This window comes from Nycticebus coucang, chromosome 2 (assembly GCF_027406575.1).
Source record: "Nycticebus coucang isolate mNycCou1 chromosome 2, mNycCou1.pri, whole genome shotgun sequence".
In the NCBI taxonomy this organism is placed as follows: Eukaryota; Metazoa; Chordata; class Mammalia; order Primates; family Lorisidae; genus Nycticebus; species Nycticebus coucang.
In genome coordinates this window covers 103,525,892-103,541,109 of record NC_069781.1, presented here as the reverse complement: position 1 = coordinate 103,541,109, position 15,218 = coordinate 103,525,892, and the positions used below count along the sequence as shown (strand labels likewise).

The following is a 15,218-nucleotide window of genomic DNA, read 5'->3' as shown; positions in this document are numbered from 1 at the left end:
CTTTTATGGCAATCAATATTTCTGTTTATAAACTGTCAGTACAGAGAATATTATTTTTTCATTTTGTAATTTATCTTATTTACAACATAATGTACAGATAACTCATGATTATCCTAAAGTTATTGTTATAATACAACAGGTCAATATTTAGACCAAAACCCAAAGAAGAAAAAAACCAAACAACAAAAAACAAGACATATACAAAAGAACTAGGCCCTTCCATAAGATACCCATAGCAACCAAAAATGGAAGATTTTCTCATTACCATACTTGTCCTAGGGACGAGGAGGTATACTGTTGTGTTTGGAATGACAACCTGGAAAGGGGCAAAGAAAAATTTTAGTTTCTTCCCAGATGGCATGTTTGTGCCTGCTGCACCATCTCTGGCAGATGTGAGTTTTCCATGCCACAGGCACAACTGTAGAGCAGGCGTCCTCAAACATTTTAAACAGGGGGCCAATTCATTGTCCCTCAGACAGTTGGAGGGCCAGACTATAGTTAAAAAAAAAAACAAAAAACTATGAACAAATTCCTATGCACACTGCACATATCTTATTTTGAAGTAAAAAACAAAACGGGAACAAATACAATTCACAATGCTTCATGTGGCCTGTGGGCCGCAGTTTGAGGATGCCTGCTGTAGAGGGTTGGGCCCTGGGCCCATATTGCTTGTACATAATCTGCAGAATTGAGTGATTAAGCCAAATATACCACCCCAACCCCAGCATTATACTTCCAGGGCCTATTTTCTTTCTCAAGCCCTCTGACCAAAGATCAAAGAGAGATGTTAGAAGAAGACTAGCTGAAGGCTCATAGTGCAGATAACACAGAGTAGCTGTAACATAACCTTTAGAAACACAATTTTACAGGAATAGTCTCCCATCTCCTGAGATATGGGTAATAAAGCTATACCTGGGAGGGCTGTACAGACAACTCAACTGAAGGGAGTGGCTTGGGTGGGCAATGTGGACATTTTCTGTGAGCAGAGATGTGAAAAACATGTCCTACATACCATGCAAAAATAGGAATCATGCATTGGCAAACTTTGATTTTTCAAGAGAAGCTGAAATCTTGTAATTTTTGAATACAGCAATTACACCTAACAAAAAGGTACACATATGATCTTCAAATGATAAAGAATGTTCATAGCAGCTTTTCAAAAAACTGAATATATAAATAATATGTGGGTTATTCATGTAATAGAATACTATGCAGAAACGAGAATGAATATTGCTAACCACAATGACATGGGTAGATCCCAAAAGCATCACATTGAATGAAAAAAGCCAGGCACAAAAGAAAATGCACAGTATGATTCCATTTATGTAAAGTTCAGAAAATAATGTATGGAGCTGAAGTCTGGCCGCAACTTCCTTGATAGACATGAGGAGGGATTCAGGAATGGTGGGATTTCTTGATCAGGGATCAGTTTGTAAAAATTAATTGAGCTGTACCATTATGATGTGTTTATTTTTTTGTAATGTATACTTCAATAAAAAGTTAAAACAAGGGCGGCGCCTGTGGCTCAGTCGGTAAGGCGCCGGCCCCATATACCGAGGGTGGCGGGTTCAAACCCAGCCCCGGCCAAACTGCAACCAAAAAATAGCCGGGCGTTGTGGCGGGTGCCTGTAATCCCAGCTACTCGGGAGGCTGAGGCAGGAGGATCACTTAAGCCCAGGAGTTGGAGGTTGCTGTGAGCTGTTTGATGCCAAGGCACTCTACCGAGGGCCATAAAGTAGTGAGACTCTGTCTCTACAAAAAAAAAAAAAAAAAAGTTAAAACAAAACAAAACATTGTGCAGGACAAACTGAATTTTACCCAAGGGCTTCCTGTTTATGACTGTGCTCTGATGGAATTTAGGCAAACGTTAGATGCTTTGGATACAAATATTAATAAAATCCAGTTCATACTTTCATGTTTCTGATTCGTCCAGTTAACAGATACATTTGCAACTTAAATATACTCGAATAAATAAGAATATGACCATTCTAAACCAAACATGAGGGTTGTCATCCCCTTAGGTGCTGCAGGGTTTGAACTACATTGACGGACATGTGTGGGACTGTTGACTTAACATTGACTGTCAGATTCAAGGTCTAAGAAGGAATATTTAAGTGAAAGGAGGATGAACATCTAGCTGCCCTGTACTTCTGAGGCACAAGTATTCTATGGGTGTAGCTGCCCTGCTTCAACAATTTGGGTCATTTCTCTGGAGAGTGGGAAGAAAGGATGGTCAGATTCTTATTTATTTATTTATTAATTTGTAGACAAAGTCTCAGACTGATGCCCTGGCTATGCTATGGCATCACAGCTCACAGCAACTTCAAAGTCCTGGACTCAAGCAATCCTCTTGCCTCAGTCTCCCAACTAGCTGGGACTACACACACCTGCCACAACAACTGGCTACTTTTTCTATTTCTAATAGAGACAGAGTCTCCTTTTTGCTCAGGCTGGTCTCAAACTCCTGAGCTCAGGTGATTCACCCGCCTCGGCCTCCCAAAGATTCAAGGATTACAGGTGTCAGCCACTGTACCTGGCGCTCATGGTCAGATTCTTTATGCCAAGAGAGAATGGATTCTGCTAACCCAGTGGAAATAGGCTGGCTCCCAGATCTACACAGGAAGATCCACTAAGGTCACTTACACCAGTGAGTCTTTGTCACTAGGGTTAGAAAACTGTCCTCTTCTGGAAGGATTATGTCTTAGTTGATGTGAGAACTGGGCAATCCCTTGGAATGAGTGGAAAAGGAGGCACAAATAATTAATTTCTTTTCAGAGGATAGCATCTTCCCTGCTTTTAAGTCTCCCTAAATGTCACAGCCAATAGTCTCTTCAAAAGGTAAAGCTTTGTGGATCCCAAAACAGTGTCACCTATACACACGTCTGCCTGTATATCATGTATGTTGGAGCCCAGAAGGAGCTCATAGAGCTAGTTTGCAGTTCCACTGACATGTCTATGTCAGGGCTGACAGCTTGTTAAAGCTAAAACTTTTTTAAAAAGTCTTGAGAAACATGATTATTGTAATAGCTTCAGTCAATAGAAGAAAATAAAAGCTTGGCTTCTTTCTCAGGTACATCTGGAGGCAGAGTTTTATACTTTACCCAGATTGATAAATATTTTATTAGTCTATACAGGATGAGAGATTTTTGAAACTGTAATTTATAAATACTCATTCACTTAAGAATCTCATAAAATATTTTTTCAAATCAGGTATTTCTTGAATGACTCTGACGGCACTTTCAATGGAAAGCTGCCATGCATTATTAAACTCCCCCCTTTTTTTCTTCAGAATCTTCCAGTAGACGTCTAGAGTTTAGCTAGAAGTCTTGGCTACGATACAAACAGTGATGGAAAACACATGAGCAGTAACAAGTTTTAATCTTGCTCCTCAGTACTAACATGGACTAATCTGTGGAAGCAGTTTATTCCAGTATCACCCAGGGTGCAGCTACACCAGGGGCTGTATAGAAGAGTGTTTTTTTCTTTTAAATGTAATACCTCTACATTTTTTCCTCTTAAATAGCGCTGACAACATTTACATTATAGATAAGTAGTACATAGTGGACAAATTCTACTTTCAAGAGGACTACTCTCTTCTGACAGGTATGTTTCATGTATCAGTATATAAACTATTTTACAGTCATATTAAGGACATATTAATGTTATTAATAAATGTAAGTAATATGATCAAGTTCAAAGCTAATCTCTACCAATTTCTTAATCAGCATGAAAATATAAAACTGAATATATACCTGAAATTATTGTATTATTATGTCTTAAAATGAATTTATTTTAAATGTGACTTTTTATAGCTAAGTGAAAACTTGTCATTATACTTTACTATAAATGTTAACATGATTGACTTTAAAAAACATTTAAGTAAGCATCTTGCATGTTCTTTTAGAAAAATAACATTACTGTAATAATTAATGATAATGAAGTTTGGGGATATCACAGGTATATTAAACAGAATAGTAAATATTTCTTTCAATATGATATTTTCTAATGTGTTTTAAAAATCTGTGAATTATACAAGTGTTATTTTTATTTACACACCGAATATCCCTATTTTTCCTTGATAAGTGCCTTCTTTATTCTTATTTAAGGAAATGGCACTAAAGAGTTAAAGTGGAAATCTATATAATTCCAAGAAAGAATACTTACCTGCAATGGTTTAATCAGTTCTATACTCAATATGAAAGATTAGGAACTGCTTTTCACAGCATCCTTACAGTCAGAATTTAACACACTCAAAGATTTCCTTTGTCCCCTTCAAAGTGAATTTTTGATTAAATCTCACATGAAAAAAATCAAACAATGTATTTGATATTCTACTCCCTAATTATCTAAATAGAGCATAGCATTCTTCCACGTTAATTATTCAGAGGTATGGCAGCCAAGAAACATTGGCCACATGGAGTAGAGACTGAGTCATAAAGAACCTCAGGGGTTTATATTTCTCTAAAATAAAGTGGTTTTTTTTTTCATCCCACCAAGAATCATTGAGTTGTAGAAAAAACAAAGAAACAAGAAAGAAAGAGGGGGAGAGAGCAGGTGGGGGAGAGAAATGGGAGGGGGAGAGAGAAAGAGAGAGAGAGACAGAGAGAGAGAGAGAAATATCACAAGCCCACACACATAAAAATACCCTGATGTTTTTAATTTGTTTTTGGCAATAAGCAATATATAGTAGTGGAAAAGAGAGGATATGCAGTATTCTGTTACAACTACTATATAAAAGATGAATATTCTGATATTTGATCTGAGGTTTGAAACAAAATAGATTCACTTTACAAGCACAAGTCTTAAGGCACTATAGGAAATATCAGAAAAAAGAGAGATAGGAGAGGTTTTTTTAGTTTAAGACAATAGCTAGGTTGCTAGATACATGGAAAAATTGATGAAGGATAAAATTATTTTAAAAGAAGAGCAGCCAGAAGCCTTTTAATTAGAATGCTATGAATATCTCTGAGGTAAAATGTTGGTAAAATTAAGGAAAATGTTGCCTTTAAAAGTATCCATGAACAAATAAATGGTAGTTGAAGTTTCTAAATGCATGCTTGAATTTTTTAACTGATTTGCTAACTTTCAAGGCTGTGCTTTGATTATAGTTGAACTTAGTTTAGATTCCTTCTGTGAGATGTGTGGAGCATGTTATACCACATTTATATACTTAAATCTACTACTGGTACCTGTGAACTCACAGGCATATTTAAGCCAAAGGGGAAAGTTGCCAAGCAGACCTTTAAATGTGAGATTTAAAAGCATAGTGACTTACTTACCTAGTAATAGTGTCTGAGAGGAAATACCATTTCACTTAGACAAACTTTCCATTCTAAGTTTGTGGACCAGTTAAGTGGAAAAGAAGAGGCTTATATACTGCTTAGCTATACTTCCAGCCCTGCTAAGAACTCTTTTGAGAACCTAGCCAAACCTCCTCACCTAGTCCTTTGCAGGAGAAAGTCTGTTTATCATCTAGAACTATGAGTCCATTTAGAGGAGGCTGTGCAGTTTGGTGGAAAGCACGATCAATAGGAGTGAGGAAGCCCTCAGCTCTACCACTTCTAGCAAGCTTTCCATGCCCCCTGTCTCAGCTTCCTCCTCTGAAAAAAGAGGACCCTGGGGGGAAAGTCTCAAAGGCCTCTCTTAGCTCTAAACAGTCATGATTTATTAGTACAAGCAGTAGCACTGGAATAATACTTCAAATAGTATTCTGATTAAGAGAAACTTGAAACCAAAACCAAAGCTTTCCATGAGTAGAAAACACTGGCAAAACTGTTCTGAATTAGGGAAATATTGAGTCTTCCTGAGAACAAGATATAAATATTTTTAAAGGTTCTAAAAATAGCACAATTAAGTGCTGCCAAAACTCATAAAATAGAGCTTGAACCATACAAACTAAAAGTCTCATCATTTTAAACAAGAGATAATATTCTCTATATTCTTTCTGAATAATAGGAAAAAATACCCCTATACAGTATTCCTTCCTAGACATTCCAATAACTTTCTATTGGTTAAACAGTTGCACAGCTGGAGTAGGGAGAGGTTTAGGACCTATAACCACTTGCACTTTTCAAGGTTGGGGAAGAGACCTAGCAACATCAGATGAAGAGTGTAAATGAATTCCTCATGGAAATCAAGGTTGGCCTGTTTTCTTTGCAAGCAACGAGGATAAGAGAATATAGCAAGATTAGGTTAATTTTATATGGCTAACAGAAGACAAAACCAGCATAGAGAAAAGAATTTGCCAGAGGACCTTTTTGGTCTTAATATATATATATATTTTTTAGACAGAGTCTCTCACTTTGTCACCCTCAGTAGAGTGCTATGGCCTCAAAGCAACCTCAAACTCTTGGGCTCAAGTGATTCTCTTGCTTCAGCCTCCTGAGTAGCTGGGAATACAGGTGCCTGGCACAATGGCCGCCTATTTTTAGAGACAGGGTCTCACTTTTGCTCAGTCTGGTCTCAAAATCCTGAGCTCATGCAATCCACCTGCCTTGGCCTCCCAGAGTACTAAGATTATAGGTGTGAGCCACAGCGCCTGGCCTTCAATCTAAAAATGTTTCTAACAGTGATAGAGGTAAACAACAGTGGAAGAGGATGCCTCGAGGGGCTATGCTCCCTATGAGTCCTTTCCCTGCAGCTATTCAGGAGTAGATATGCTCCCTGGTCCCAAATGTTCTGGAACCTCTACCACTAGGATGAACTTACAACTACCTGACATTCCTGCTTCCAGAAGTCTCAATCTCACTCATCAGGAAAGAGCCCAACTACTGTATAGGTGGCTGCTGCTGTGCTCAGCAACTAGAATTCTTCTAAATGCTACAGATTAACACTGTTGCCTAAAACTAGCACGCAGAAGTCTCAATTTTTCTTTTTTTTTTTTTAGACAAAGTCTCACTGTTGCCCTAGGTAGAGTACCGTGGAGTCATCACAGCTCACAGCAACCTCAAACTCAAACTCTTGGGCTCAAACTTGCCTCAGCTCCCTAAGTAGCTGGGACTACAGGCACCGGCCACAATACCTGGATAATTTTTCTATTATTATTATTTTTTTTTTTAGCAGAGATGGCGTCTTGCTTTTGCTCAGGCTGATCTTGAACTCCTGAGCCCGTCTTAGCTTCCCAGAGTGCTAGCGTTACAGGTGTGAGCCACCATGTCTGGCCCCAGAAGTCTCAATTTCATATTTTCATTTTACCTCAGTTTTGATTAAAGGCAGGAAGGGTCTCATGTGACTTAGTTTAAGAAAGAGGAGTAAGAAAGGGAGAGGGTGGCCCTTGGCTGATACTTCTCCTGATGCCACAGTGGGCTGGTCAACACCCAAGGGAGGGATGTGGAAAAGAAGCAAGCCCACCATCCTTCCGCTTCTCCCATTCTGTGCTCTGTATGCCTTCTTATCCTCTGAGCTCCCAATTTCTGTTCTTCACACCTGGCAGTGCTCCTTCTCCTGAACATAACCTAACTCAGCACGGGTAGTGGCAGTGAGTAGGATTCTCCTGACTATAACACGAGGCTTAAGGAATCTGAGTAACCAGGATGTGCTGTGCAAAGGAGTGGAGGCCAGTCCTCATTCCTGCTGCCAGGCCACAGGAACACCAAGATGTGTTCTTGGCACCCTACTTTGGATCTCTAACACATTCCTGTTGTTTTACTTTTTTTTTTTAAGTTCCACAGCTTTCTTAGTTTTGTGTTTCAGGTATATTATGTGTTAAATAGATTTTCTCGTTTAGACTGGGAAACTAAAGTCTATATTAACTCAAAGTTTCTATAAGAAAAGACAAACTAAAACAATCAACTTTAGAGATAACTTCATCAAATTCTTCATTTCCTATAGTTCAGAGAAATGGGGTTATGCCTCAGGAAACTGTGAATCCCAAAACAATTTCCCACGTAGGTGTTTTTGCTTAACTTTTGGGTAAAGGTAGATAAGAACAGTATATATAGGAAACCTTTAATTCTACTAATCATGAAATCACTCTAATGCTACAGAACTATTAGGAAAAGAAAAGTAACCTTAGGACCGAAGCAAAGAAAATTCTGTTGGCATGCTGATATTTAAAGCATTTTTAAAGCAAATAATGACAAGAAAAAATTGTTTTACCCATAATCCCACTATCCCTTTATGTCATTTCAATCTTTTTTCATATGTATGTATATTTTTATAGATGTCTTTAGAGCTACTAATTTTAAACAATAAACTGAGAGTTATGGTTAGACTATGGTAAAGAATTTTACTTTCAAAGCTCTGGGGACCATACATCTAGCATTAAAACCAAATCCTACCTACTCCATGAGTCACAGTGTACACAATTGTTGTCTATTTATTGCTTGTTAATCTTGGCATTTTATTTTTTAGTTTTTCTATTAATGCACCTGAATTCAAGGGTTAACTTTAAAAATAATCCCATATTTACTTGACAGCAGTTGATTAGGAATTGCGGGTATTTTTGAGTAGGGAAGTGTGGGAGAGAAGAGGATGGAGAAGGATATGTGCTTGACTCCAACAGATTCAGCTTCTTGACAACAGACACCAAGCCTAGGGTACAGTCGGAGCCTGGTAAATATCTACTGAGTAGCTCTTGCAACCTCAAAGAAAGCCAAAGACAAGCCCTCAAATGACAGTGTAATTCTATAGCTTCTTGTTGCCAAGGTCAGAGAAGGTCAAGAGCAGAGCTGTTCACCTAGAAGACAGAGCTGTAAACATTAAAAGAATAAACTGGAATCAGGGACCAGCTTGGACTTAGCTAAGATCTAAGAGTTGAATTTCCTAGGGAATGAGAAGTTTAGAGGTGGAGGCAAAGTTGGGAATTAAGCATCAAGGAGCCAGGAACCACACAGAAGCCTGAGGTCAAAAAACATAATGGATCATAGTTAGACAGGCAGCCAAGAAACAGAGACATTGTGCCAGGGACAACATAACGATGAACACAAAGCCCTGGCGATCTTCACCAGGACCCCATGCCAGGATTCCCAGAATGATCAGAATATGAAATATCAATCTGCCCGCCAGCAGGAATGCCCCATGGCTGCTAAGGTACAGTAGTCAGCTCAGCTGTGATTTTCACCCAGAGCTATCCAACAGAAGCCACTGGGCCTTTTCTTGCCAGCACAGCCTCTCACTCTGCATAAATTTGCCTTTTGAATCCGAGCTATATACATGTCCATTTTTGAATAGATGTATACAGGATGGCAGTTTGTAGATTGGTTGGACAGGAAGCGATGACAAGAGTGTGCCTGTGAAGACGCTACATTTCTGGATAAAAGAACTCAGTGCCCCCTGCATGGGCTGTAGCAGAAGGTGGACCAGAACAGGAAACTCAGTCTCAGTGGCTCCATACATATTTGGTAGGTGATATTGGGGAAGTTGTTCAAGTTCTTTGTGCCTCATTTCCTCTTTTATTAAATGTGAGGGACAAATCTAGAATAAGCTCTGAGTTGACATTTCCACAAAGTAGAGTACAGATGGGGGTCTAGGGCTGGTTTTAAAATGGAATTCAGAATGGGATTATTGAAATATAAAAAGCTTTCGCCATTCTCAGATCTGTTCTGTAATCTTCCTAGAATAATTGAGTGTGGATCCTCACAAGAATATCACACATACCTGACTGGTCTCATCCAGCTACCCTGTGGGCCAATGTTCATGTCACCAATTAGATTTTTTTAGCATATAAAGAATTAAATAATGTAATTATCAGGTTAATAAATAATGACAGTAGGCTATTCTAATCTTCCTCATGATTAAAAAAGACATACCATATATAAATGATACTTTAAAATAATTTCTGATTCCTAAGTATAGGAAAAAGTAAGCCCATAGAGAGATGCTAAAAAGTTGATTTCTGGGTTCTGGGAAACTGTAACCAGGTGGGATTTGGGGCAGGTAGTTCTTCTTGAACCTGGACTGACCCTGATTGACTTTGGGAGTCTCCTGCAGCTCTGTCTCTGTCTGGCACTCAGGCAATGCAGGCCTGGTATGCTACTGGGTGACTATAGCTGAGAGATGGCAGTGAATGGATGCCCTCCTGCCAGAATTCAGGCTCACTAATGTGCATCTCCAGGATACATCGGTTTCAGATGATTTAAAAATGTTTTTAATATTTGCAATTTTCTAAGAATGTACACATTTCACAAGTAGTAGTTAAGAAACTATGATATGTAAATACTACTGGGGAAATACCAGCATCAGATGGCAACGAATTATGCTCTGAAGATTCTTATTTGTGCATTCCAATTTTGTGTAAGTTTTAAAAAATATAACTGAAGGCCAGGCATGTTGGCTCATACCTGTAATCCTAGCACTCTGGGAGGCTGAGGTGGGAAGAGTGCTTGAGCTCAGGAATTTCACCAGCCTGAGGAAGAATGAGACACTGTGTCTACTAAAAAAATAAAAAAATAAAAAAAAATAAAACAGAAAAATCAGCCAGATGTAGGCTGGATGCAGAGGCTCACATCTATAATCTTAGCAGTCAGGGAGGCTGAGGTGGGTGGATTGCCTGAGCTCACAGGTTTAAGACCAGCCTGAGCCAGAGTGAGACATCGTCTCTAAAAATAGCTTGGCATTGTGGTGGGCACTTGTAGTCCCAGCTACTTGGGAAGTTGAGGCAAGGGAATCACTTGAGCCCAAGAGTTTGAGGTTGCTGTGAGCTATGACACCACAGCACTCTTACTGAGGGTGACAAAGTGAGACTCTGTCTCAAAAAAAAAAAAATAAATAAAAATAAATAAATAAATAAAAATCAGCCAGGTATCATGGCAGGTACCTGTAGTCCCAGCTACATGGGAGGCTGAGGCAGAAGGATCACTTGAACCCAAGAGTGTGAAGTTATGGTGAGCTATCCGGATGCCTGAGCAACAGAGCAAGAATCTATATTAATAGGAAAAAAAAAAAAACGTAGCTGAAAATAATCTAGCCCTACCCCAAACTAACAAACAAAACTCTATGGAAAGATGACTAAGAAAGAACAGTCTAAATACCAGACGTTTGGAACACGTATGTATTAGATAATAGAACAGATTAGAAGGAAAAATATCCTAATGACAATATGGAAAAAGTGACTCTGAGAGTTAGATTGAGGAGATCAAAGAGAAATCACTTAAGTAAAACCTCAGATGTTGTCTAAAGGGATGCTGAGGATATTCCTTTGAAAGGGGCAATGATATTAAGACAATGGAAAGATGTTGGGAACAGAGAGTTAGATTTGATAATCTGTTTTTACTTTTAAAAACATATGTTATGGGCTCGGCGCCTGTAGCTCAGTGGCTAGGCCGCCAGCCACATGCACTGGAGCTGGCGGGTTTGAATCCAGCACGGGCCTGCCAAACAACAGTGACAACTACAACCAAAAAATAGCCAGGTGTTGTGGCGGGTGCCTGTAGTCCCAGCTACTTGGGAGGCTGAGGCAATAGAATCGCTTAAGCCCAAGAGTTTGAGGTTGCTGTGAGCTGTGATGTCATAGCACTCTACCCAGGGCGACACAGTGAGACTGTCTCAACAACAACAACAACAAAAAAAACCAAGAAAACAAACCCATATATATGGTTGGCTGTTGTGGCAGGCAACCTGTAGTTCTAGCTACTCGGGAGGCTGAGGCAAGAGGATCACTTGAGCCCCAAGAGCTTGAGGTTGCTGTGAGTTATGATGACAGAGCATTCTATAAAGGGTGACAAAGTGAGACTTTGTTTCGAAAAAATAAAATAAAATAAAATAAAAATAAATAAAATAAAAACATTTATTAGTTTTCTACTTATAAAAAGTAATACTCATGGCTCATAATAAAAATTACCGAAAAAAAGAAGACAGAGTTTATGGTTTTACCATTTAAGAGTTTATCATCAATCAGGTATATTTCTGACAGGCTTTGTTTGTGAGTATAAGTATACTATGTATGGATATTTTATATTTGCTTTTGTATTCACAAAAATAATATTTTTTTTTTTGCAGTTTTTGAACCCGCCACCTCTGGCATATGGGGCTGGCGCCCTAACCCTTTGAGTCACAAGCACCGCCCACAAAAATAATATATTTTAAAATATTTTTGCAAACATTTTGTGGATCCCAAAATATTTCACGAAATAAATATACCCTATTTTACTACTCCCCTTTAACCATTAAGTGTTTTTAATATTTTTGTTGTTATAAGTAATTCTGTGATGAGCATCTTTCTGCAGCTTACAATTATTTCCTAAGACTAGCAGTATTATGGTATGAAAAAACAGAGGTATTTTTAAAGTTCTCAATGCACAAAAAAGTTTTTATAAATTTATTCTTACATTAGCTAGTAATGGTTAAGAATGCCATTTCATTGTATCTTTCCAGCACTGAGCAATATATAGATGTAGGAATTATATCTGTTTAAACTTTAACTTAATAGTCAATGTCTATTTAGTTCTAGATTGGTCCTCTACACTAAGACGAAATGAAGGAATATATACTCCTACTGTTCCTGGCTTTGTGTTCTGCCAAACCCTTCTTTAGCCCTTCACATATAACACTGAAGAATGTGATGCTGAAGGATATGGAAGACACAGATGATGATGATGACGACGATGATGACAACAACTCTCTTTTTCCAACAAGAGAGCCAAGAAACCCCTTTTTCCCATTTGATCTGTATCCAACTTGTCCATTTGGATGTCAGTGCTACTCTCGAGTTGTACATTGTTCTGATCTGGGTAAGAAAACATAAATCCACTTTTGAAGAATAATATATTCTAACAAAATTAAAAGGATGGGACAAGTCCTCACTGCCATTTCAAAAGTCATCTGATTGTGAAAGATTTTTCATTTAAATTTTAAGGTGGTAAGTATAGCAAACACCAAAGTTATGTCCAAACTTATTTTAAAATTTCAGAAAATTGGGTGGCGCCTGTGGCTCAAAGGAGTAGGGTGCCAGCCCCATATACTGGAGGTGGTGGGTTCAAACCCAGCCCCAGCCAAAAAAAAAAAAAAATTTCAGAAAATCATATGTATAGAACATTCTAAAATGTTTTTTAAAATTTCAGAAAATTAGTCACATTGGAAATTTTATACATAGAATATTTCCTTCTCTTTGCCAATTAAATCAAAACACTTCCTTTTAATACCCTTCAGAGGGAATGAATATCATTGCAGTTTTATCATAAGAGTGTTAGCAGATAGACACTGTACTTTTCAGTAAAATCCTATGATAAAATAAGTTGTGTCCAGAACAATGAAATGGGTTATAGAGAGTTTGTGAAATCTCTAATCTATACATTTTAAAGATCATGCTTTATTTGTTTTGAATGATTTGGGTTCATAACTGCTTAGAAATGAGGTGACTGAACTAAGTATCTTTATAATTTTCTGCTGAGTACTTTATTTCTTTAATACTTTTAATGAAGGAGCACTCAACAGCACACTCATGACCTGTTGAGGGAGGAGATGTGATACGAATATATCAAGAGTTGTCTTCAGCTATTTTGAAAAGAAGAGACAGCTGAGACTTGCCCTACTATGGAGGCCAAGGTGTGGCATACAACTCCCATTTTGGGGCTATTGTGGCCCTAATGGGCCACTTCATGATTCTAAATGAGAAGTTGTCTCTAAAAGCTTTAGACTTATTTCCTACTGCTATAACATTCATGTCAAGAGTCAAAGTTTATTAAAATCCACTCTAGAGACTTCATTATTTTTGTTGAGACAGTCTCATTTTGTTGTCCTTGGTAGAGTGCCGTGTGTCATCATAGCTCACAGCAACCTCACACTCCTGGGCCCCAGTCATCCTTTAGCCTCAGCCTCTGCAGTAACTACTGGACTACAAGTGCCCACCACAATGCCTGGCTAGTTTTAGAGATGAGGTCTCTCTCTTGCTCAGGCTGGCCTCAAACTCCTCATTTCAGGCTATCCACCCACCTTAGCCTCCCAGAGTGCTAGGATTACAGGTGTGAGCCACTGTGCCCGGCCCACTTTACAGACTTTAATAAAGTTTGTCATTACCTGACAAAATGAGAAAAGTTACAAAAAGTATTCAGAAAGGGGGAAGTTTGGCCAGGTGCAATGGCTCATGCCCGTAATTCTAGCACTCTGAGAGGCCAAGGTGGGAGGATGGCTTGAGTTCGGTAGTTGGAGACTAGCTTAAGCAAGAGTGAGACCTTGTCTCTACCAAAAATAGAAAAAAAAAAAAAAATGAGCTGGGCATTGTGGTGGGCACTTGTAGTCTCAACTACTTGGGAGTCTGAAGCAAGAGGGTCACTTGAGCCCAAGAATTTGAGGTTGGTGTGAGCTATGATGCCACGAGACTTTAGCCTGGTGCATCAGAGCGAAATTCTGTTTCAAAAAAGGAAAGGGGAAGGGGAAGGAAAGGAAAGAAAAAAGGAAAGGAAAGGAAAGGGAGAGACCAATATGAGCTGGAGTAACTGGGAAGGACTAATGGAATAGATAGGCAAGAAAAAAAATGAGTTTTAAGCTTTACCTTTTGGCACTCTCCTGAGAAAAAGACAAAAAGCTCTAAGTATCATTTCAGAAAACAAGTCTGGAAGTACATGCAGAAGGACTGTGGGAAGAGCACCAGAAATGAGAAATACAGAAATGGAGACAGATTCTGGGTGTGAGAAGAGATTAGAATTAGGGAACATTAGAATATACTATCATTACTAAGCTGCATCCCAGACAAGAAAAAACACCATTTACCATCAGTTGGCCGAGTGGGTACATATCAATGCACTTTGTATTGCAAAATCAGGATAAAATTGTACGTATTTGCTTCTGGTAAGACTTCTACTTCATTTTCTAAAATCAAAATAATCTTCTATTAATAACAAAAGAAAAAAAACCAAATAAAACTAAAATAATCTATGCTTAAAAGACACATAATTACTATTCTAACAAACAAAAATACCCTTCTAGTTTACTAAGTCATCATGTTATCTCCCTTTCCTCTTCCCATATACGGTTAAATTTCTTAAAAGAGCTGTCAACTTTAAAGTATGGAGGAGAAAAGTCCAAAGACCTATAGAGTAGTATGTTGATTCTGAAATATTTAGAGATTCAATCCCTCAATTTGTAGCTATCAGATATACTAGTACTCTTCAGGAGTAAGGGTGGTCCTATCAAACGTGTACTAATACCTGCAATTCACTTTAAAATGCATTAAAAATGAATTGAATTGGTGGATGGACTTTAAATATAGTATTTATAAAATGCTGATGGTAGAAAGCAGATAGTATGATTATTAGTTTTCAATGTAAAATTCTTTCAACATT

The 15,218-nt window shown here is 38.3% G+C and overlaps 2 protein-coding genes across 2 annotated transcripts in view; one reads left to right on the top strand and one right to left on the bottom strand.

Moving 5' to 3' along the window:
* CENPP (centromere protein P) overlaps window positions 1-15,218 on the bottom strand; it is a 274,112-nt gene that overhangs the window by 114,735 nt on the left and 144,159 nt on the right. The window lies entirely within an intron of this gene.
* Window positions 3,340-15,218, top strand: part of ASPN (asporin) — a 29,628-nt gene continuing 17,749 nt past the window's right edge. The window contains exons 1-2 of the mRNA XM_053577726.1: window positions 3,340-3,603; window positions 12,383-12,668. Of these exons, the coding sequence (XP_053433701.1) occupies window positions 12,413-12,668 (256 nt within the window). The 5' untranslated portion in view covers window positions 3,340-3,603; window positions 12,383-12,412. The remainder of the gene's footprint in view (window positions 3,604-12,382; window positions 12,669-15,218) is intronic.